Raw genomic sequence first — 25,365 nt, forward strand, 5'->3', positions numbered from 1 at the left:
GTACATAGGGGCAATATTATAGTAGTTATACTCTTGTACATAGAAGCAGTATTATAGTAGTTATATTCTTGTACTTAGGGGCAGTATTATAGTAGTTATATTCTTGTACATAGAAGCATTATTATAGTAGTTATATTCTTGTACATAGGGGCAGTATTATATTAGTTATATTCTTCTATATAGGAGTAGTATTATAGTAGTTATATTCTTGTACATAGGGGCAGTATTATAGTAGTTATATCCTTGTACATAGGAGCAGTATTATAGTAGTTATATTCTTGTACATAGGGGGCAGTATTATAGTAGTTATATTCTTGTACATAGGGAGCAATATTATAGTAGTTATACTCTTGTACCTACGAGCAGTATTATAGTAGTTATATTCTTGTACATTGGGGCAGTATTATAGTAGTTATATTCTTGTACATAGAAGCAGTATTATAGTAGTTATATTCTTGTACATAGGGGCAGTATTATAGTAGTTATATTCTTGTATATAGGGAGCAGTATTACAGTAGTTATATTCTTGTACATAGAAGAAGTATTATAGTAGTTATATTCTTGCACATACGAGCAGTGTTATAGTAGTTATATTCTTGTACATAGCAGCAGTATTATAGTAGTTACATTCTTGTATATAGGGAGCAGTATTATAGTAGTTATATTCTTGTATATATGGAGCAGTATTATAGTAGTTATACAGTATTCTTGTACATAGCAGTATTACAGTAGTTATATTCTTGTACATAGGGACAGTATTATAGTAGTTATATTCTTGTACATAGGGGCAGTATTATAGTAGTTATATTCTTCTATATTGGAGCAGTATTATAGTAGTTATATTCTTGTACATAGGGGCAGTATTATAGTAGTTATATTCTTGTACATAGGTGCAGTATTATAGTAGTTATATTCTTGTACATAAGAGTAGTATTATAGTAGTTATATTCTTGTATATATGGAGCAGTATTATAGTAGTTATATTCTTGTACATAGCATTATTATAGTAGTTATATTCTTGTATATATGGAGCAGTATTATAGTAGTTATATTCTTGTACATAGCATTATTATAGTAGTTATATTCTTGTATATAGGGGCAGTATTATAGTAGTTATATTCTTCTATATAGGAGCAGTAATATATTAGTTATATTCTTGTACATAGGGGCAGTATTATAGTAGTTATATTCTTGTACGTAGAGAGCAGTATTATAGTAGTTATATTCTTGTATATAGGGGCAGTATTATAGTAGTTATATTCTTGTACGTACGAGCAGTATTATAGTAGTTATATTCTTGTACATAGCAGAAGTATTATAGTAGTTATATTCTTGTATATAGGGAGCAGTATTATTGTAGTTATATTCTTGTACATAGCAGTATTATAGTAGTTATATTCTTGTATATAGGGGTAGTATTATAGTAGTTATATTCTTCTATATAGGAGCAGTATTATAGTAATTATATTCTTGTACATAGGGGCAGTATTATAGTAGTTATATTCTTGTACATAGAAGCAGTATTATAGTAGTTATATTCTTGTACTTAGGGGCAGTATTATAGTAGTTATATTCTTGTACATAGAAGCAGTATTATAGTAGTTATATTCTTGTACATAGGGGCAGTATTATAGTAGTTATATTCTTGTACATAGCAGCAGTATTATAGTAGTTATATTGTATATAGGGAGCAGTATTATAGTAGTTATATTCTTGTACATAGGGGCAGTATTATAGTATCTATATTCTTGTACATAGAAGCAGTATTATAGTAGTTCTATTTTTCTATATAGGAGCAGTATTATAGTAGTTATATTCTTGTACATAGCAGTATTATAGTAGTTATATTCTTGTACATAGGGGTAGTATTATAGTAGTCATATTCTTCTATATAGGAGCAGTATTATAGTAGTTATATTCTTGTACATAGGGGCAGTATTATAGTAGTTATATTCTTCTATATAGGAGCAGTATTATAGTAGTTATATTCTTGTACATAGGTGCAGTATTATAGTAGTTATATTCTTGTACATAAGAGCAGTATTGTAGTAGTTATATTCTTGTATATATGGAGCAGTATTATAGTAGTTATATTCTTGTACATAGCAGTATTATAGTAGTTATATTCTTGTATATAGGTGCAGTATTATAGTAGTTATATTCTTCTATATAGGAGCAGTATTATAGTAGTTATATTCTTGTACATAGGGGCAGTATTATAGTAGTTATATTCTTGTACATAGGGGGCAGTATTATAGTAGTTATATTCTTGTACATAGGGAGCAATATTATAGTAGTTATATCCTTGTACGTAGAGAGCAGTATTTTAGTAGTTATATTCTTGTAAATAGGGGCAGTATTATAGTAGCTATATTCTTGTACATAGCAGCAGTATTATAGTAGTTATATTCTTGTACATAGGAGCAGTATTATAGTAGTTATATTCTTGTACATAGGGGGCAGTATTATAGTTGTTATATTCTTGTACGTACGAGCAGTATTATAGTAGTTATATTCTTGTATATAGGGAGCAGTATTATAGTAGTTATATTCTTGTATATAGGGAGCAGTATTTTAGTAGTTATATTCTTGTACATAGGAGCAGTATTATATTAGTTATATTCTTGTATATAGGGAGCAGTATTATAGTAGTTATATTCTTGTACGTAGAGAGCAGTATTATAGTAGTTATATTCTTGTACATAGGGGCAGTATTATAGTAGTTATATTTTTGTACATAGAAGTAGTATTATACTACTTATATTCTTGTACATAGGGGCAGTATTATAGTCGTTATTTTCTTGTATATAGGGAGCAGTATTATAGTAGTTATATTCTTGTACATAGGAGAAGTATTATAGTAGTTATATTCTTGCACATACGAGCAGTATTATAGCAGTTATATTCTTGTACTTAGGGGCAGTATTATAGTAGTTATATTCTTGTACATAGAATCAGTATTATAGTAGTTATATTCTTGTACATAGGGGCAGTATTATAGTAGTTATATTCTTGTACATAGCAGCAGTATTATAGTAGCTATATTCTTGTACATAGGGGGCAGTATTATAGTAGTTATATTCCTGTACATAGGGGCAGTATTATAGTAGTTATATTCTTGTACATAGGGGCAGTATTATAGTAGTTATATTCTTGTATATAGGGGGCAATATTATAGTAGTTATATTCTTGTACATAGGAGCAGTATTATAGTAGTTATATTCTTGTACATGGGGGCAGTATTATAGTAGTTATATTCTTGTACGTAGGAGCAGTATTATAGTAGTTATATTCTTGTACATAGGGGCAGTATTATAGTAGTTATATTCTTGTATGTAGGAGCAGTATTATAGTAGTTATATTCTTGTACATAGGGGGCAGTATTATAGTAGTTATATTCTTGTAGATAGGGAGCAATATTATAGTAGTTATATTCTTGTACGTAGAGAGCAGTATTATAGTAGTTATATTCTTGTACATAGGAGCAGTATTATAGTAGTTATATTCTTATACATAGGGGCAGTATTATAGTAGTTATATTCTTGTATATATGGAGCAGTATTATAGTAGTTATATTCTTGTACATAGGAGCAGTATTATAGTAGTTATATTCTTGTACATAGGGGCAGTATTATAGTAGTTATCTTCTATATAGGAGCGGTATTATAGTAGTTATATTCTTGTACATAGGCGCAGTATTATAGTAGTTATATTCTTCTATATAGGAGCAGTATTATAGTCGTTATATTCTTGTACATAGGGGCAGTATTATAGTAGTTATATTCTTGTATATATGGAGCAGTATTATAGTAGTTTTATTCGTGTACATAGCAGTATTATATTAGTTATATTCTTGTACATAGGGGCAGTATTATAGTAGTTATATTCTTCTATATAGGAGCAGTATTATAGTAGTTATATTCTTGTACATAGGGGCAGTATTATAGTAGTTATATTCTTCTATATAGGAGCAGTATTATAGTAGTTATATTCTTGTACATAGGGGCAGTATTATAGTAGTTATATTCTTGTACATAGGTGCAGTATTATAGTAATTATATTCTTGTACATAGGAGCAGTATTATAGGAGTTATATTCTTGTATATATGGAGCAGTATTATAGTAGTTATATTCTTGTACATAGCAGTATTATAGTAGTTATATTCATGTATATAGGGGCAGTATTATAGTAGTTATATTCTTCTATATAGGAGCAGTATTATAGTAGTTATATTCTTGTACATAGGGGCAGTATTATAGTACTTATATTCTTGTACATAGTAGCAGTATTATAGTAGTTATATTCTTGTACATAGGGGGCAGTATTATAGTAGTTATATTCTTGTACATAGGGATCAATATTATAGTAGTTATATTCCTGTACGTAGAGAGCAGTATTAAAGTAGTTATATTCTTGTATATAGGGGCAGTATTATAGTAGTTATATTCTTGTACGTACAAGCAGTATTATAGTAGTTATATTCTTGTACATAGGGGCAGTATTATAGTAGTTATATTCTTGTGCATAGAAGCAGTATTATAGTAGTTATATTCTTGTACATAGGGGCAGTATTATAGTAGTTATATTCTTGTATATAGGGAGCAGTATTATAGTAGTTATATTCTTGTACATAGAAGAAGTATTATAGTAGTTATATTCTTGCACATACGAGCAGTATTATAGTAGTTATATTCTTGTACATAGCAGCAGTATTATAGTAGTTACATTCTTGTATATAGGGAGCAGTATTATAGTAATTATATTCTTGTACATAGGAGCAGTATTATAGTAGTTATATTCTTCTATATAGGGAGCAGTATTACAGTAGTTATATTCTTGTACATAGGGGCAGTATTATAGTAGTTATATTCTTGTACATAGAAGCAGTATTATAGTAGTTATATTCTTGTACTTAGGGGCAGTATTATAGTAGTTATATTCTTGTACATAGAAGCAGTATTATAGTAGTTATATTCTTGTACATAGGGGCAGTATTATAGTAGTTATATTCTTGTACATAGCAGCAGTATTATAGTAGTTATATTCTTATATATAGGGAGCAGTATTATAGTAGTTATATTCTTGTACATAGGGGCAGTATTATAGTATCTATATTCTTGTACATAGAAGCAGTATAATAGTAGTTATATTCTTCTATATAGGAGCAGTATTATAGTAGTTATATTCTTGTACATAGGGTCAGTATTATAGTAGTTCTATTCTTGTATATATGGAGCAATATTATAGTAGCTATATTCTTGTACATAGGGGCAGTATTATAGTAGTTATATTCTTCTATATAGGAGCAGTATTATAGTATTTATATTCTTGTACATAGGAGCAGTATTATAGTAGTTATATTCTTCTATATAGGAGCAGTATTATAGTAGTTATATTCTTGTACATAGGTGCAGTATTATAGTAGTTATATTCTTGTACATAGGAGCAGTATTATAGTAGTTATATTCTTGTATATATGGAGCAGTATTATAGTAGTTATATTCTTGTACATAGCAGTATTATAGTAGTTATATTCTTGTATATAGGGGCAGTATTATAGTAGTTATATTCTTCTATATAGGAGCAGTATTATAGTAGTTATATTCTTGTACATAGGGGCAGTATTATAGTAGTTATATTCTTGTACATAGGAGCAGTATTATGGTAGTTATATTCTTGTACATAGGGGGCAGTATTATAGTAGTTATATTCTTGTACATAGGGAGCAATATTATAGTAGTTATATTCTTGTATGTAGAGAGCAGTATTATAGTAGTTATATTCTTGTATATAGGGGCAGTATTATAGTACTTATATTCTTGTATGTAGAGAGCAGTATTATAGTAGTTATATTCTTGTATATAGGGGCAGTATTATAGTACTTATATTCTTGTACGTGCGAGCAGTATTATAGTAGTTATATTCTTGTACATAGCAGCCGTATTATAGTAGTTATATTCTTGTATATAGGGAGCAGTATTATAGTAGTTATATTCTTGTACATAGGGAGCAATATTATAGTAGTTATATTCTTGTTCGTAGAGAGCAGTATTATAGTAGTTATATTCTTGTATATAGGGGCAGTATTATAGTTCTTATATTCTTGTACGAGCAGTATTATAGTGGTTATATTCTTGTACATAGCAGCAGTATTATAGTAGTTATATTCTTTTATATAGGGAGCAGTATTATAGTAGTTATATTCTTGTACATAGGAGCAGTATTATAGTAGGTATATTCTTGTATATAGGGAGCAGTATTATAGTAGTTATATTCTTGTACGTAGAGAGCAGTATTATAGTAGTTATATTCTTGTACATAGGGGCAGTATTATAGTAGTTATATTCTTGTAAAAAGAAGTAGTATTATAGTAGTTATATTCTTGTATATAGGGAGCAGTATTATAGTAGTTATATTCTTGTACATAGGAGAAGTATTATAGCAGTTATATTCTTGCACATACGAGCAGTATTATAGCAGTTATATTCTTGTACTTAGGGGCAGTATTATAGTAGTTATATTCTTGTACATAGAAGCAGTATTATAGTAGTTATATTCTTGTACATAGAATCAGTATTATAGTAGTTATATTCTTGTACATAGCAGCAGTATTATAGTAGTTATATTCTTGTATATAGAGAGCAGTATTATAGTAGTTATATTCCTGTACATAGGGGCAGTATTATAGTAGTGATATTCTTGTACATAGGGGCAGTATTATAGTAGTTATATTCTTGTATATTGGAGCAGTATTATAGTAGTTATATTCTTGTACATAGGGGCAGTATTATAGTAGTTATATTCTTGTACATAGGGAGCATTATTATAGTAGTTATATTCTTGTACATAGGGGCAGTATTATAGTAGTTATATTCTTGTACATAGGAGGCAGTATTATAGTAGTTATATTCTTGTACATAGGAGCAGTATTATAGTAGTTATATTCTTGTACATAGGAGGCAGTATTATAGTAGTTATATTCTTGTACATAGGAGCAGTATTATAGTAGTTATATTCTTGTACATAGGGGGCAGTATTATAGTAGTTATATTCCTGTACATATGGGCAGCATTATAGTAGTTATATTCTTGTACATATGGGCAGTATTATAGTAGTTATATTCTTGTACATAGGGGGCAGTATTATAGTAGTTATATTCTTGTACATAGGAGCAGTATTATAGTAGTTATATTCTTGTACATAGGAGCAGTATTATAGTAGTTATATTCTTGTACATAGGGGGCAGTATTATAGTAGTTATATTCCTGTACACATGGGCAGCATTATAGTAGTTATATTCTTGTACATAGAGGCAGTATTATAGTAGTTATATTCTTGTACATAGAGGCAGTATTATAGTAGTTATATTCTTGTACATAGGGGGCAGTATTATAGTAGTTATATTCTTGTACATATGGGCAGTATTATAGTAGTTATATTCTTGTACATAGGAGCAGTATTATAGTAGTTATATTCTTTTACATAGGGGGCAGTATTATAGTAGTTATATTACTGTACATATGGGCAGCATTATAGTATTTGTATATTCAGGGACATTGTTATAATGTAGTGATCAAAAGAAACAGGTGACCGCTGACTGGGGTGTTGTATGGTATGGTGTGTACCCATGATGCCTATATGTCCTAATATTCTTTCTGAACATGGGTGGTTTATGTTTCTCCATGTTAAATGGACATTGAAAAGTATTACAACAAACATCAACCACAGTACTGTGAACATATAATAAAGTTATAAAATGTTTTATCCAGGCAGGTGTCTTCATGGAGAACCCTTTATAGACAAAGAGGCCACTGAAGCCCAAATATATCAGTCTGATGACTGAAGCACCAATGACTTTAACACTTTATTGCTGTTATCTAATCCTTTTTTTTTTTGGACCTCACTAGCGGTGCCTTGTTTTTTAACCTGGATTAACCAACGAAATGTATGAAAAAGAAAGTTTTCTGATCACCTTGTTCCACAGATTCACCTTCTGTTGCAGCTGAGAGAGGTGAAAGCGCTGATCTTAAAGTACTTTCCTCTACGATCTTGAATCCTGACTCTATAAATCAAAGCTTATGTCAGTGGGATGTATAAGATTATGATTAATTACAACGCAAAAAATCTGTCTCCGGACATAATAGAATATAAAAAATGGGTAAAGTTTTATAAGTAACAGACTTCTTGTTTGCACCTATTAGCTGAAACTGCTCCTCACATACTTCCAGCTCTGCACCTATTAGCTGAAGCTGCTCCTCATATACTTCCTGCTCTGCACCCATTAGCTGAAGCTGCTCCTCACATACTTCCTGCTCTGCACCCATTAGCTGAAGCTGCTCCTCACATACTTCCTGCTCTGCATCTATTGGCTGAAGCTGCTCCTCACATACTTCATGCTCTGCACCTATTGGCTGAAGCTGCTCCTCACATACTTCCAGCTCTGCACCTATTAGCTGAAGCTGCTCCTCATATACTTCTTGCTCTGCACCTATTAGCTGAAACTGCTCCTCACATACTTCCTGCTCTGCATCTATTGGCTGAAGCTGCTCCTCACATACTTCATGCTCTGCACCTATTGGCTGAAGCTGCTCCTCACATACTTCTTGCTCTGCACCTATTGGCTGAAGCTGCTCCTCACATACAGTTGTGCTCAAAAATTTATATACCCTGGCAAAAATGTTGCTTTCTTGGCCTTTTTCAGAGAATATGAATGATAACAAAAAAACTTTTTCTCCACTCATGGTTATTTGTTGGTTGAAGACATTTATTGTCAAACTACTGTGTTTTCTCTTTTAAATCTTAATGACAACCAAAAACATCCAAATGACCCTGATCAAAAGTTCACATACCCTGGTGATTTTGGTCTGATAACATGCACAGAATTTGACACAAATGGATTTGAATGGCTACTAAAGGTAGCATCCTCACCTGTGACTTGTTTGCTTGTAATCAATGCATGTGCATAAAAGCTGAGTGAGTTTCTGGGATCCAGACAGACTCTTGCACCTCTCATCCAGCCACTGACGTTTCTGGATTGTGAGTCATAGGGAAAGCAAAAGAATTGTCAACGGATGTACGGGAAAAGGTAGTTGAACTGTATAACACAGGAAAGGAGTACAAAAATATATCCAAGGAATTGATAATGCCAGTCAGCAGCGTTCAAACTGTGATTAACAAATGGAAAATCACGGCTCTGTAAAAACCAAACCACTGTTAGGTAGATCAACAAAAATTTCGGCCACAACTGCCAGGAAAATTGTTCGGGATGCAAAAAAACCCCACAAATAACCAGTTGAAATTCAAGACTCTCTGAAAACTAGAGGTGTGGCTGTTTTAAGATGCACAATAAGGAGGCCTTGAAGAAAAATGGGCTGCATGGACGAGTCGCCAGAAGAAAGCCATTACTGCGCAAATGCCACAAAGTATCTCGCCTACTATACGCCAAACAGCACAGAGACAAGCCTCAAAACGTCTGGAACAAGGTCATTTGGAGTGATGAGATCAAAATTTAACTTTTTGGTCACAACCATAAACGTTACATTTGGAGAGAGGTCAACAAGGCCTATGATGAAAAGAACACCATTCCTACAGTAAAGCACGGAGGTGGATTGCTGAAGTTTTGGGGATGTGTGAGCTACAAAGGCACAGAAAACTTGGTAAAAGTTGAAGGAAAGATGAATGCAGCACATTATCAGCAAATACTGGAGGCAAATTTGCACTCATCAGCCTGGAAGCTGCGCATGGGACGTACTTGAATGTTCCAACATGAAAACGATCCAAAACACAAGGCCAAGTCGACCTATCATTGGCTACAGCAGAACAAAAGTGAAGGTTCTGGAGTGGCCATCTCAGTCTCCTGACCTCAATATCATTGAGCCACTCTGGGGAGATCTCAAGCGCGCAGTTCATGCTAGACAGCCCAGGAATTTACAGGAACTGGAGGCTTTTTGCCAAGAAGAATGGGCAGCTTTACCATCTGAGAAAATAAAGAACCTCATCCACAACTACCACAAAAGATTTCAAGCTGTCATTGATGTTAGATGGGGCAATACACGATATTAAGAACTGGGGTATGTGAACTTTTGATCAGGGTCATTTGGATGTTTTTGGTTGTCATTAAGATTTAAAAAGAGAAAACACAGTAGTTTGACAATAAATGGCTTCACCCAACCAATAACCATGAGTGGAGAAAAAGTTTTTTTGTTGTTATTCATATTCTCTGAAACAAGACCAAGAAAGGAAAAATTCTGCCAGGGTGTGTAAACCTTTGGCCACAACTATACTTCCTGCTCTCCACCTCTTGGCTGAAGCTACTCCTCACATATTTCCTGCTCTGCACCTATTGGCTGAAGCTTCTGCTCACATATATCCTGCTCTGCACCTATTGGCTGAAGCCGCTCCTCACAGACTTCCTGCTGTGCACCTACTGGCTGAAACTGCTCCTCAATGACATCCTGTTCTGCATCTTTTGGCTGAAGCTGCTCCTCACATACTTCCTTCTACACATATTGGCTGAAGCTGCTCCTCACAGACTTCCTGCTGTGCACCTATTGGCTGAAACTGCTCCTCAATGACATCCTGTTCTGCATCTTTTGGCTGAAGCTGCTCCTCACATATATCCTGCTCTGCAACTATTGGCTGAAGCTGCTCCTCACATACTTCCTGCTCTGCACCTAATGGCTGAAGCTACTCCTCACTGACATCCTGCTCTGCACCTATTGGCTTAAGCTGCTTCTCACATACTTCCTGCTCTGCATCTATTCGCTGAAGATGCTCCTCACATACTTCCTGCTCTGCACCTATTGGCTGAAGCTGCTCCTCACATACTTCCTGCTCTGCACCTAATGGCTGAAGCTGCTCCTCACTGACATCCTGCTCTGCATCTATTGGCTGAAGGTGCTTCTCTCATACTTCCTGCTCTGCATCTATTAGCTGAAGCTGCTCCTCACATACTTCCTGCTCTGCACTTATTGGCTGAAGCTGCTCCTCACATACTTCCTGCTCTGCAGCTATTTGCTGAAGCTGCTCCTCAAAGACTTCCTGCTCTGCACGTATTGGCTGAAGTTGCTCCTCATATACTTCCTGCTCTGCACCTATTGGCTGAAGCTGCTCCTCACATACTTCCTGCTCTCCACCTATTGGTTGAAGCTGCTCCTCACATACTTCCTGCCCTGCACCTATTGGCTGAAGCTGCTCCTCACAGACTTACAGCTCTGAAAGTATTAGCTGAAGCCCCCCACTAAGACATTGATGCACTCTATACGAAATACTAATAATAAAGAGAGCCCTCTGCTTAGTTTTTGCCACCCTTTCAAGCAATTGGACCAACAAATAGAGAGAAATATCTGGAAGGAGCAGAGAGCACTCATTTTTTACCAGTATTATATATAGTACAAGCCAGGGGTAAAAAAAAACAAAACAGTAAGTCTGTGAGTTGTAGCCCCAACCAATGGATGCAGAGCAGGAAGTGATGTCACAGAAAGGTGTACTGTTTTGATAACTTATCTCCTGTGTTGTTAGGAGCCTTCAGTGCACAGAACACTTTGGAAGGTGAATAAGAGAAGTCAGAAAACAATATTTATGCCCTGATTTACTTTTACTTCTCTCCCTTAAAATCAATGGAACTTTAGGCTCCACTTGGCTCATTTACTAGCCATCATGTAAAATAATGTGAAGTTAGTGAAGTTGCAGTGGTAGAGCGCCCTCCAGCTGCCGGGGGCTCACTACCTGCTACAATACTTCCCATTTTACACAATCTCAATCCTATGACAGGACAGATTTCTGCACTCACTTGTAGGAATCGCATCGGGTGGTCTGGAAGTGCCTGAAACACAATGTGAAATGTCATGTACAGTCATCTCCATAGGATTATATACAATGACAGGTTGTTATTGAAAGTGTTCTCGCAGTTAATAGAAATAAAGTTTGTTGACATGGCAGTCCATCTACTAATATATCCCCTGCAGTATTGTGATTCCCCGCCAGAGTGCTAACATCAACAAGCTTTATTGGTAACAGTCTGGTGAACACACATCCTGCTGTAAATACAGATTATAGACTTACTGTCAGCTGCTGTCATTATATTGTTCAGGACGTCTCCGGGACCTGAGGAAAGAGGAAAACAATCATGTCTGTTGTAGATGTATTTAAAGGGATCATCGGGGGTTTGAAAACCCATATTCAAGTACCCCAATTATTGACGTCCACTATGCTCATCTTTCAGACTGGCTACAAAATCTCTCTCTTCCTCTCTCTCATTCTCTTCCTCTCTTTCTCTTTCTCAACTCTCTCTTTTCACGCACCTCTTCTCTCTTTCCTCTTTCTTTTTCTCTCTCGTTCTTTCTCTTCCTCTCTCTCTTTTTTCCTGCCTCTCTTCCTCTCTCTTTTCCTGTCTCTCTTCCTCTTCTCTCTTTCCTCTGTCTTTTTCTCTCTGATCTCTCTCTCCTCTCATTTATCTCTATCCTTACTTTCATCTCTTAACTCTCCTATCTTATTTCCATCTTTGCTCTCTTCCCTCTCTCCTTTAATCACTCTCTCCACTTCATTTTCCTCTCTTCTCCTCTTTCGCTTCTCTCTTCACTTTCTCTATCCTCTCTCATCACTCTATCATCTCTCTTATCTATCTGCTCTCTCCTCCTCTCTTTTCACTCTCTCTTCTTCCTCTATCTCTGATCTCCCTCTCTCTCTCTCCTCTTCCCTCTTTTTTCTCTCATCTTTCTCTTCTCTCTTCTCTCCTCTCATCTCTTCACTCTCTCGTCTCACTATCGTCTCCCACCTCTTTTCTCTCTCTGATCTATCTATCCTCTCTCTCTTATCTCTTCTCTCTTTCATTTTTCTCTTCACTCACTCATCTTTCTCTTTCATTTTTCTCTTCACTCTCTCCTCTTCCTCTTTCTATGTCCATTTCCATAAATTCCATGGATAGCCAATTAATTGAGTTGTGTAATTCTTCATCTCTCCTATGGGGGCACTACAGAGGAATTGAACACTTGCTGCTAGTTTCTCCTGGCGATTACAGCTGATCACTAAAGGGTTCGGCAGCAGGACGACCTATGTTTAGGTTTTTTTGGAGGCCTTTTAAAAAGAATTATCAGCATACAGTAACAAAGAGCAAAGGCCAGCCAGTATACGTGAGCATGTGAGTAATGTCACACCCAGGGTTGGCTCCAGGTTTATGGGGACACCTGAGTCCCAGTTGGCCTGCTGTCTTCGCTTTGAATTTTCAGCGTTATCATTCTTATTTTTTGGTCACTAGTCATGTGAGGTCTTGTTTTTTTGCGGAACAAGATGTAATTTTATCATCACCATTTTGGGTCCTGACTCTTTCTGATCTCTTTTTATAACTTTTCTTTTGAGAGGCAAAGTGACCAAAATCAGCAATGCTGTCAGTTTATTGACTATGACAAATATTATATATTTTTTTACCTGCTCAGACAGTTACACACGCAGCGATTTCAAATATGTCCAAAAAAATAATTAGTTTTTTACATTTTGTTTACATTTTGGGAAAAGGGAGATGATACAAACTTTAATATATGAATATTTTTTAACATATTGTACTTTTTTTTTTTTTCATTTCTTTTGGTCCTCCCTAGGAGACTTGAACGAAAGATCGCTTGTAGACTATACTGCAATGCTCTAATATTGCAGTATATAGTAAAATTCTTGATCCCCTATGAAGCCCAGCCAAAGGCTGAGCTTCACAGATGTAAAAACATGGCAGACACAGGGGTCTTCTGGAGGATATGGTGGCAATGACATCTGTAAAGGGTTAAACCACTGCTATAATATATCATCGTAAAAATTCACAGTTAGACTATGCTCACACGTTGTGTTGTTGCTGCATTTCTTTTTGCTGCTTTTTTATGCAAATTAAAAGCTGCGTTTTACAGTACCAGCAAAAGCTATGAGATTTCTGAAATCTCATGCACACACATTATTTTTTTTTCCTGATTGATTTGAAAAACTGCTGCATTTTTGCAAACTGCGTCAAGTCACTTCTTTCAGCGTTTATTTCACCCATAGAAAACAATGGATGTCAGAAAAATATTAAGAAGATATTAAGAAGTCTCTCTTCCAGACCCCTCTTCCCTCCCCCCCTATAGTAATTGTCAAAAGAGAAGAGCTGACACTTGGCCAGTGGCATCTATGCAAATTAACGCACACATGAGAAGTGCCTTGTAAGAAAATGCTAGCCCAAAAGGTGCTATCAAACCCAATTAACACAGGCTTGGGATAAATTTACATCTAGCTGAGAAATTTGTATTCCCAGGACGTCAAAGGGAATTGAACAGAGGTCTGTAGCCGGGCTCGTGTTGGCACGAAATATGGAAGAACTAAAGTTCCATACTTCCGATAATAATGGGGTCCAGATTTTTAGTGACAGGGTCAGCTAAGGAACAATATGCTTATTTTTTTGTAGCCGTGGGTCCGAGGACTGTCAGTTACCACCTTTGAGGACCTGGAGGATCTGATGGTGAAGGACCAATTTCTTCGTTTTTGCCCAGTGGAAGTGCGAGAGTTTGTGCTGGACTGGGAACCAAAGGAGGCCGCCAAAGCAGCCAAGATCACAGATGCCTATGAGGCCAACCGCACACCAGAGGTGCAGAAGTCAGCCGCCACAAACTGGAAAGGGGTTAAGCCTACAACCACCTCCAGTGCCCCAGCCAGCCGGCCCTTGATGGGTCCTGCCTCATCTTCCAACAGCCTGCCTGCATTTGACTCCCGTAAGTGTTATATTTGTGAGCAAGTGGATCACATCAGCCTTGTCTGCCCGGAGAGGCAGAAGATGAACACCACACCTGAGGCCCAAGGCCCTACTGAAGCCATTATTTTTGTGGGTGGGACGATTGGAAGGGCCTAGGAGAACTTACAACCTGTTACTGTGGGCAACACTGTTACTGTTGGCCTTAAGTACACTGGCTCAGAACGTACCCTCATCCGCCCTGAGTTCGTGTTACCAGAAGAACTCATTCCTGGGAAGACCCTGACTGTCAGCGGGTTTGGGGGTGTTCGCCGTCCCATACCGATGGCCCGAGTTTTCTTGGACTGGGGTGCAGGGAGAAGGTTAAGGGAAGTGGGGGTTTCAGAGAATCTCCCCACCAATGTGCTATTGGGAACTGATCTGGGATGGTTGGTTACCCGATACATTCCTGACAGCCCTCCCAGATCTGATATGTCGTATAATGCCATTGTCAATAATGTCAATGTGATGCATAATAAAAATGTGTGTTGTGGTAAAGGGGAAATCTCACCCCACGGGGTGATGCTGCTAAGGATCCCATAAAATGAGCCAGTACAAGTGCTATGGTCAAGGGGAGCAGGCACGGAGACCAGGAAGCAGGTCGTCCCATGTAGGTGACCAGTGTCACGTCAGATAGTGACATGATCAGTGGTAGCTGCCCCATGACTAGCACGGCTCCAGAAGTGATGAGAAAGGATGGGGAGAAACCCGGGGATCATAGTGAAAGTGGTCCCGTGCCGCCGACCGGTGTCACGACGGACTGTGGCACGGCCGGTCGTAGCTCCCCCCCTAGTGAGCATGGCTCCCAAGGTAACAATGACAGGTGGAGAGGTAGGCCCCACAACCAGAACCAGGCAAGGTAGAAGAAATGTGGGTCCCCCTGTCTGTCAGGAGTATGGGAGGAAGGTACCCATAGCCTGTCAGAGGTGTGGAGAAAAGGTATCCTGAACCGGTCAGGGTGATCGGAAAGCTGGATCCCCAGTCAGAGTGGTGGGCAAGTTGGGTCCCCGGCTTGTTGAATCAGCAGGAAGGATGGGCAATGAGGTAGGCTTAAGGGGTGATCTGTAAATCGGCCCCTACACCACCTCAAAGAGGGGGAGATGTCAGAAAAATATTAAGAAGATATTAAGAAGTCTCTCTTCCAAACCCCTCTTCCCTCCTTCCCTATAGTAATTGTCAAAAGAGAAGCGCTGACACTTGGCCAGTGGCGTCTATGCAATTTAACACATGAGAAGTGCCTTGTAAGAAAATGTCCAAAAGGTGCTACCAAACCCAATTAACACAGGCTTGTGATAAATTTACAACTAGTTGTATTCCCAGGACGTCAAAGGGAATTTAACAGAGGTCTGTAGCCGGGCTCGAGCCGACACGAAATATGGAAGAACTAAAGTTCCATAGTTCCGATAATAATGGGGTCCAGATTTTAGTGACAGGGTCAGCTAAGGAACAATATGCTTATTTTTTTGTAGCCGTAAGCCCCTTCGGGGAGCTGTGGCACAAAAGTAACAAAATAACACACCGCAGCTATATTGTGTGTGGTCTCTGGAGAAAGGTAAATTCATAACGGAAAATATGGTATCATTTTCGGGCTGCTGTGGTTAACCAGCGATACGTTATCACAAAAGCCAGATATTCTAATAAAAACATGAAGGCTGGAGACCAGCCCCCGTTATGTCATCCCAGGGAGTGTGTGAGCAGGTCTCCCCTTTGACATAAAAGAATCCACTGAGGATGGATCAGTACTCATTGCCCGGAGTATATGTATCATAAGCAAGTGGTCGCGTTCGCTGAATGGTCAGAGGAGAGCTCCCCTCCAGCTATAGTGAGTCATCCCTGCGAACTGTATAGTAAGTTTCCTCTTTAATCCTGTTTATTTTGTGTAACTGCATATTCTTTACTGTATTGTCTCTATTTGTAAAATCTTGTATATTTTTCATAAACACTGCCTCCCTTTTGGATTAAATATAAAATTTAATAGCTTTGTTTCTTTTGCTCTGTAATCATTCCCTCCCCTGAAGCCAAACACTACCAGAACGCAAGCATTCGACCAGGCCTTTATTATATTTCTAACTGGCCGGTAGTGGCAGCGAATAATAATAATTGCGCTATCGTGAAGTTGGCAGTAACCATACGGGGGCGTATACATATATTCCATGCATTGGAATCTGGAGGTGTGAAGCCATACGCTTTCTGCTCGCTTGCTGATAGCTACGTAGTGAGTAGTCAGGATCGTGTGCGCACAGACCCCTAACGAAATTCTTGACACAGTGATGGCAGCGGTGGGAAATTGTGTGATCTCCCTGGTGTTGTCCCTGCCGTCTCTGAAAGTGGATAAGTGCAAAAATGCAGCAAAAAAATCAGATATCAGGTTTTTGGTGCAAAAACCTAAGGAAGTTGCATCATCTTTTTTTTTTGGGGGGGGCACTAAACTTTATGAGCATGCACAAGAGACAATAAAAATGCAGCAAAAAAACGCAGCAAAAAAACTGCTTTTTGAAGCTGCTTCTTTATTGCCAAGAGAGCAGATTTTGCATGCGGAAAAAAAACGCAGCAAAAACACAGCATGTGAACATAGCCTTACTGTCAGGTTTTGTATATGGTCTAGAAAAATATTGTTGCCTTAGATTTTTGTGAATGTGGGGAAAAAAATCGAAAATCCTTGATGAAATCAGGTTGAATTTGGAAGTCCAAATAATTGGTCTGAGGCTTTATATTACACTAGATGGTGGCCCGATTCTAACGCATCGGGTATTCTAGCATATGTCTCCTGACCCTCCTTTATAATGCCCCATGCAGGATGTCACATCCCCCGCATATAATGCCCCATGCAGGAAGTCACATCCCCCGTATATAATACCCCATGCAGGAAGTCACATCCCCCGTATATAATGCCCCATGCAGGATGTCACCTCTCTCCCATATAATGCCCCATGTAGGATGTGACCTCTCCCCCCATATAATGCCCCATGCAGGATGTGACCTCTCCCCCCATATAATGCCCCATGCAGGATGTCACCTCTCCCCCATATAATGCCCCATGTAGGATGTCACCTCTCCCCCCCCATATAATGCCCCATGTAGGATGTCACTTCTCCCCCCCATATAATGCCCCATGCAGGAAGTCATATCCCCTGTATATCCATCCCCCCATAGTGCCCCATGCAGGTCCCCTATGGCCCCATACAAAAAAAAAAATCCAATACTCACCTCCCTTCTCAGCTGCTTCTCTGGACTCCAGCGTAGCGGGCATGTTGACGCTGTGCGCTGTGACCGGTCAGGAGAGAGCGCGGTGTAAAGACGTCACCGCGCCCTCTGACCTGAGACGTCACAGAGCATCAGCGGAAGACACAGGAGCTGCTGCGGAGGCACGGGGAGGGGTAAGTATGACGCCGGTGCCGGGGTCCTAATCCAGTGGGGGGAGGGACGGGAGGAGAGGAGAGGGACGGGAGGGGAGGGGAGAAGAGGGGAGGGTTAAGTATGACACCAGTGCCGGGGTCCTGATCGAGCGGGGGGAGGGACGGGAGGAGAGGAGAGGGGTGGGGAGAGGAGGGGAGGGGTAAGTATGACGCCGGGTGCCGGGGTCCTGATCGAGCGGGGGGAGGGACGGGAGGAGAGGGGAGAGGAGAGGAGAGGAGGGGAGGGGAGGGGCGTCACACTTGTCCTCGGGAGATAAGCGGCCGTAGTGATCTCCCGACGATAGCCGCATGTAGGTCAGCGGCGCCTGCGGTCGGGGGACTGATGCTGCGAGTAGCCGGCTGCATCGCCGCTGACCTCCGTGCCGCACATGAGCCGCTAACGGCCGCCATGTTTTTCAGAAATGCCGCATTGCTGATTGGCCGTGGCCGGACCAATCAGCGAACCGGGATTTCCAGGACAGACAGACAGACAGATGGGATAAGACAATTATATAGTAGATGGGCATATTGGGGAAGATTTATTAATTGTGACAATAGGTGCATACGTTTATGCAAATTTACCAAAAAGGTGCACATGGCACAATAAACAAAAATTGCTAGTTTGACCCCATTATCTTTTTAATACGTCCTTATTGCTTTCATACATTTATACAAGTTTTGCCAATATTTTTAATAAATTCCTTAAAAACGGGCAGGCACAAAAAATTCTATATGCTCTTACTTTCAGAGATGGAGATTGCAGCATCTCTACTTGATGGATCTGTAAACACGGTGAGGAAAAAAAAATTAACTAAATTAATAATTATGTTAATTACACTAAGTTTAGTTTCCAATAACCCAAAAACATTAACACCGTACTGTGCGCAAATAACACCGACAGATGGTGCTAAAATAGTACTAATATACAGTAACCAAGTAACAGCTCCATAAATAACGCTAATCTAGTAGCAGAGCGAAACAATGCATAAATAATGCTATTATTAAAGTAATAATACTTGTGGTCCCATATGGCCGTCATAGAGGTGCGTCACCCAGTCTGATCCCCCCATCTATGAGCTAGAAGAAGTAGCCTCTCTTATTACAGACGCAGCTTCCCTGCTTACCTTCTACTTTCGGAGTTCCTTCCGGTGTATCCGATCCAGCTGTAAGATGACAGAAAGATTCAAAAGTCAAGTAGTTGTCGTCAAGAGTTCATCCATGGATGGAAAGATGCATTTTTTTTTTGTCATTTTTGCATTAAAAAAATATGCATACTGAATGGCCACACTATTGGAGAAATCAATCAGGTAGCAAGTCGGACCTTCTCTAGAACCACAGAAATATGTCATGGAATAGATCCCTCCAGGTCTGGATATAGTTCTAAAGGAATATTGACCCATGTGGAAGGGATAGCTCCTTGTAGTTTCTGGAAATTAGTCCACGGCCCCACAATCAGTATTTGGTCTGTATTCAGTCAGTATTTTTTCTCAGGAGTTGGAGCCAAAACCAGGTGCGGAACAATCAGTGGCCTTAGATGGAGGTACTGACATACTCTGAACAGTCCGTTCTACCTCATCCCATCTGTGAAGATCATATAAGCAAGGAAAACTCAATGTAATTTTTCTGGTGGCAATTTATGCCTATATGATGAACCTTGTGGCACGGTACATTGTCTTTCTCCCATAGGGTAGACACCCGCCATGAAGGAAAGAACTTGGCCTAGGTAAACCCTACAGTCCAAACATCCATCCACAGGTGTGAGAGGTGCCAGGGTGTGCCAAAAAAAATAATACCCGTACCATTACTCCAGTTCTACCAGCACGAACTGTTGGAAGGTTTATTGATGTTTGTGAAAAATTCTGACCTTCCCATCGGTATGGTGCAACAGAAAATCTGACCAGGCGATATTTTTCCACTGGTTATTGATATATATTTTTGGCTACTGGAGTCTTGTCTTTCTGTGTCCCTTAGTAATGGCACTGGAACTGGTCATTGCCTACCCATGCTAAGGAACGAAGAGTTATGCGTTCGGACACGTTAGTTGCACACCAGCGTTGTATTTGGCTGCTGTGTCATTAGGACAATTCTTAAATCGTCCTCTAACCCCTTTTGAGTAGGTTACATCCACAGGATCCGATATCCGTGGATATTTTTACTCGATGACTACATACTCCGAAGACTCCCAACACCACCCAAGGTTGACTGGTTTGGAAACGTTGACCCCGGCTAGTCAAGCACCAAACACCATGTCTTTTTTTTTAAGTCGCATGATTATCTCATTGTTATGTTGAAACTGATTCATGAAACTTGATTTTATGCTGCACTTCGGAGTCACCTGTCTAACTTCCATATAGTGAAGCTCCAACCATGAAATAGAGGGATCATTCGGTGTATCCTACTACTTCTAGGGTAAAATGCCTCCATAATGCGGGATCCATTGAAACACATTTTTTGTCTGATTCCACATGAATTTGGAGAGCTGTCGTATAGTCGTTTGCATGAGGCCTTAGAATGAGAACTTTCAGAATATTCTTTTTATAAAACAATGCAACTTAAGGAAACGCAATCTTTCACTTTCCTCTGTCACTTTCAAAGTTTTATTCTTTTTTGAAGGATACTATTTTTTTTCCTGCTGCTCTAAGATAGTTTTTTTTTTTTTTTCGAACACTTTATAGTTGACAAAAAGACCCTTTTTATGTGTTTTATCTTGAAAGTCAATCTCTGTGCTTTGGGGTTTAGCACTGTATAACATTTAAGAAGAAGCTTCGGGCGAGAAGAAAGTGTATTAAAAATGTTATTGACCTTCAGACGACTTTAAACACTCTGGATAATACAAAAGTGCCTGCAACTTTACCCTCCTTATATTTAGATGCTGAACTGTTCTAACTCCGGGGTGTGACACCCTAGGGTTACCATGAGATAACTTAACAAATGTAGCTCTGGAACATCTGTGTATTTTTATTTATTTTTTTGTCGCTTTGCTATAATTTGTGGAGCATTTAATATCAGTGATCAGACACTGTAATTGGGAATTTTGTCCATACTTGCTGTAAACATTGTAATGCTTGGCATTCTCTCCTTTCTCTCTTTCTTCTTTTTGCTATTTTCCTCCTCTTTCTCATTTTTTTTCTCTCTTTCATACTGCTTCTCTACCTTTCTTCTTCTCTTGCTCTCTCGTCTGTCTTGTTTTTCATCCTCCTCTCTTTCACTTTCCATCTCTCATTGTCTTGCTGCTCCTCTCTCTTCTCCTTTCTTCCTCGCTCTTTCCCCTCCACTTTTTTCCTCCTCCTCCTCTCTACCCCTCCTCCTCTCTCTTCCTCCTCCACTCTCCGTCTTACTATCTCTTCCTCCTTCTTTCTATTTCCTCTGCTCTCTTCCTCCTCTCACTTCCTCCTTTTTCTTCCTCATCTTCTTTTTCCTCTGCTCTCTTCCTTGTCTTCTATTTCTCCTCATCTCTCCATCTTCTCCTCTCTTCCTCTTTCTATCCTCTGCTCTCTTCCTCCTCACTGTTGCTGCTTCTCCTCTCTTCTTCTATCTCTCTTCCTCATCTCTCTCTAACTTCTCTTTTTTCTATTCTTTTCTCCTTCTCCCTTTTCATCCTTCTTACTCTCGCCTTCTTATCTGTCTTCCTGCTTTTCTCTCTTGCTTCTTCCTCCTCTTTCTTCCTTTTCGCTCCTCCTATTCTCTTTTCCCCTGCTTCTTTCTCTCTCGCTTCCTTTCCCTTCCTAGTTCCTTCATTATCTTCTTCCCTTTCTCTCTCCTTGCTCAACTCTTTTCCTCCTCCACTTTCTTACTTCACTCTTTTATTTCCTCCCTTGCTCTCTCCCTGCTCCTCCTCTATTACCCTCCTCATCTTTTTTCTTTCTCTTCAACCTTGCTCCTTTTTCTGTTTCTTTACTCTATTTCTCCATTCCTCACTCTCTATATGCTCCTCACCTCTTTTCCTCTTTCTCCACCTCCTCTGCTTTCTTTTTCTACTCTCTCTTCCTCTACCTTCCTCCAATTTCTCTTCCTTTTTGTCTTTAACCCCTCTCCTCTCTCTCCTCCTTTTTTCTTCCTTCTGCCTGTCCCCCTGTTTCTTCCTCCACACTGCTTGCTTCTTCTGTTTTCTTTCTTCTCTCTTCCTCATCTCTTTTTCTAACTTCTGTTTTTATATTTTTCTTCTCCTCTATTTCTTCATCCTTTTTACTCTGTCTTCTTCCTGTTACTTGTTTCTGTTCCTGCTTTTTTTTCGCTCTCTTCTTTCTTTTTTTTCCTTTCCACTCTTCCCCCTCATTCTCTTTCTCTTCCTCCTCTTTTCCTCTTCCTCCACTTTCTTCTTTCTCCTGTACCTCTTCCTTCCTTGCTTTCTTCCTGCTCTTCACCTCTTTTCCTCCTCTTCCTTTGCTTTCTTCAGTCTACTCTCTTTTCCTGTACCACTTTCTCTTCCCTCTGTTTTTTATCCCCTCTCTCTCTGCTCCTTCTTTTTTCCTTCTCTCAGTCCTCTTCTTTCTTCCTCCTCTCCTTCCCTCCTATATTCTCTCTTCCTTTTTATCTCTCTATAAATATAAGGATCTATTTTCTCTCTACAATCTGACACCATTCATGAATCTGCCTATTACATGACGTAGCGAAGGATAAAAATAGTCTAAAAATACCAGCAGCCGCTAGAAACACCTCTGCCTCCAGTCACCTGCTCTGCGCCTTGTGCCGCCGAATATTACTTTTCTTTCAGAGGCATTTTGCCTGATTTATTACAATGAGTGAGAAGTCACAGCCGCCTCACAGCAGCCATTACTTGGGATGTCATCAATTTTATGAACTCCGGCTTTATGAGGCATGGAAGCAACTCTGCGGCTGTGATGTGACTGTAAGACAGAAGTGTGCGATCACAAATCACTGCCAGGAGGAGAAGCTCCTATCACCTCTGTATAATCACATAATCCGGCCATGGGGCTACCTGGGACTAAATCCTCACACATCTATAATGGCGAAACCCACACTATAACCCCTGAAGGTGCATTAATTATGGGATGTGATGTGACCCTTATACACTGACACATCCTGCTACATCGCGGTGTTCTAAGTCACCGGATAGATACGTAGATCTCACTGACATGAGCGAATATCCCAAAATTCATTTCGGACAAATTCGATTCAATCCAAACTAAATTCTGTTAAAAGTGCCCCAAAAAAGAAGTTTAATTTGCTCTGGGGTCTCTACAGACCGCAACACATAATAAATGGAGGGCTGGAAGGTGTTAAATAATATAGCATTATATTCACCTTTCCAGCAGCCGCTGTCAGATGGGGCCATGAAGCTCGTCAATGACCTGCGCCACGCCATGTGGTCACATCAGCGATGGAAGATACAAAGACTTTGGAGAGCAAGTTGAGGACCCGGCCGGGAGCAGGGGTGGCCAGGACAAGTAAGGGCCGGGCCTAGGACAGGTGAGTGTAATCTTTCCAGAATCTAGTAAAATGTCAGGAGGCTGGCCTCCATTTTCTACATACATGTGAATCGAATCCTGAAGATTTAACATTCTGCTGAATCCAAAATTTTCAGGAAATTCAAAACGATATTGATAATTTTATAATTGTGTATTAAAGGGAATGCTGTTTAAATTAATATTTAGCTCAGGTTTTTGTGCCACATGTATTTACAAAAAATGCTATTTTTTATCTTTATTAAAAAACAAAATTAGTAATTTTGTAATTTTCACACTGGTGCTTGGGACTTTCTTAGATTCATATTTCTAGTGTTTACAGAAAGAGCTTTCAGCAAGTTCCTTCTTATCATCACTGGCAGTATTACAATGACTGATATCACCTATATAACTGGAGATCCACCATTCACAATAGGTGATGTCACAGCTCACCTCCTCCTCCTCCTCCTCCTCCTCCTGTTCAATGACTGATAATGCCTCTATATACAGTAAATAACACAGGATCCACCATTCACAATAGCTGATGTCGCAGCTCACCTCCTCCTCCTCCTCCTCCTCCTGTTCAATGACTGATAACACCTCTATATACAGTAGATAACACAGGATCCAACAGTCACAATAGAAGTTACCACAGCTCACCTCCTCCTCCTCCTGTACAATGACTGATAACACCTCTATATACAGTAGATAACACAGGATCCACTATTCACAATAGGTGATGTCACAGCTCACCTTCTCCTGTACAATGACTGATAATGCCTCTATATACAGTAGATAACACAGGATCCACCATTCACAATAGGTGATGTCACAGCTCACCACCTCCTCCTCCTCCTCCTGTTCAATGACTGATAACACCTCTATATACAGTAGATAACACAGGATCCACTAGTCACAATAGGCGATGTCACAGCTCACCTCCTCCTCCTGTACAATGACTGATAACGCCTCTATATACAGTAGATAACACAGGATCCACCATTCACAATAGGCGATATCACAGCTCACCTCCTCCTCCTGTACAATGACTGATAACACCTCTATATACAGTAGATAACACTGGATCCACCATTCACAATAGGTGATGTCACAGCTCGCCTCCTCCTCCTGTACAATGACTGATAACACTTCTATATACAATAGATAACACAGGATCCACCATTCACAATATATGATATCACAGCTCACCTACTCCTCCTCCTGTGCAATGACTGATAACACCTCTATATACAGTAGATAACACAGGATCCACCATTCACAATAGGTGATGTCACAGCTCACCTCTTCCTCCTCCTGTACAATGACTGATAACACATCTATATACAATAGATAACACTGGATCCACCATTTACAATAGGTGATGTCACAGCTCACCTCCACCTCCTGTAAAATGACTGATAACACCGCTATATGCAGTATATAACAAAGGATCCATCATTCACACTAGGTGGTGTCACAGCTCACCTCCTACTCCTGTACAATTATTTTTTTGTGTTTGCTTCCAACCTAGACTGCTATTGTATAGGGTCAATAAGGGACTATAGCAGGGTTGGACAATGAGGAGTGGCGAAGCCATTTCATCTATTATTATTAGGGTGCCAACCCCTGCGACAAGGTCGGGAGAGACAGGTTAAGGATAGCAGAGGGGGGATAGCAGAGGGTGGCTACCCAACTGCAGACATGGATAAGTACTGATCAATGCTTGAGACCTGAGGCCCAATGGGGACGTTCTGTAGAGCGTGTGACCTGGAGGTGTGTGCAGCCAAATGTGCCAGAACAAAGGGTAAATTTTGTATATTT

The 25,365-nt window shown here is 39.2% G+C and overlaps 1 protein-coding gene across 2 annotated transcripts in view; it reads right to left on the reverse strand.

Annotated features, from left to right (window-relative positions):
* The window catches only part of OC90 (otoconin 90), a 265,718-nt gene that overhangs the window by 176,310 nt on the left and 64,043 nt on the right, over window positions 1-25,365 (reverse strand). For both annotated transcript variants that reach the window (XM_073679899.1, XM_073679900.1), the window contains exons 12-16: window positions 19,264-19,302; window positions 18,882-18,920; window positions 12,065-12,106; window positions 11,793-11,825; window positions 7,974-8,063 (exon numbers count right to left, since the gene is read on the reverse strand). In XM_073679899.1, coding sequence (XP_073536000.1) covers window positions 7,974-8,063; window positions 11,793-11,825; window positions 12,065-12,106; window positions 18,882-18,920; window positions 19,264-19,302 — 243 coding nt within the window. The remainder of the gene's footprint in view (window positions 1-7,973; window positions 8,064-11,792; window positions 11,826-12,064; window positions 12,107-18,881; window positions 18,921-19,263; window positions 19,303-25,365) is intronic.

The sequence above is a fragment of the Phyllobates terribilis genome, unplaced genomic scaffold (genome assembly GCF_046119375.1).
Source record: "Phyllobates terribilis strain yellow unplaced genomic scaffold, ASM4611937v1 Scaffold_4__5_contigs__length_816908805, whole genome shotgun sequence".
In the NCBI taxonomy this organism is placed as follows: Eukaryota; Metazoa; Chordata; class Amphibia; order Anura; family Dendrobatidae; genus Phyllobates; species Phyllobates terribilis.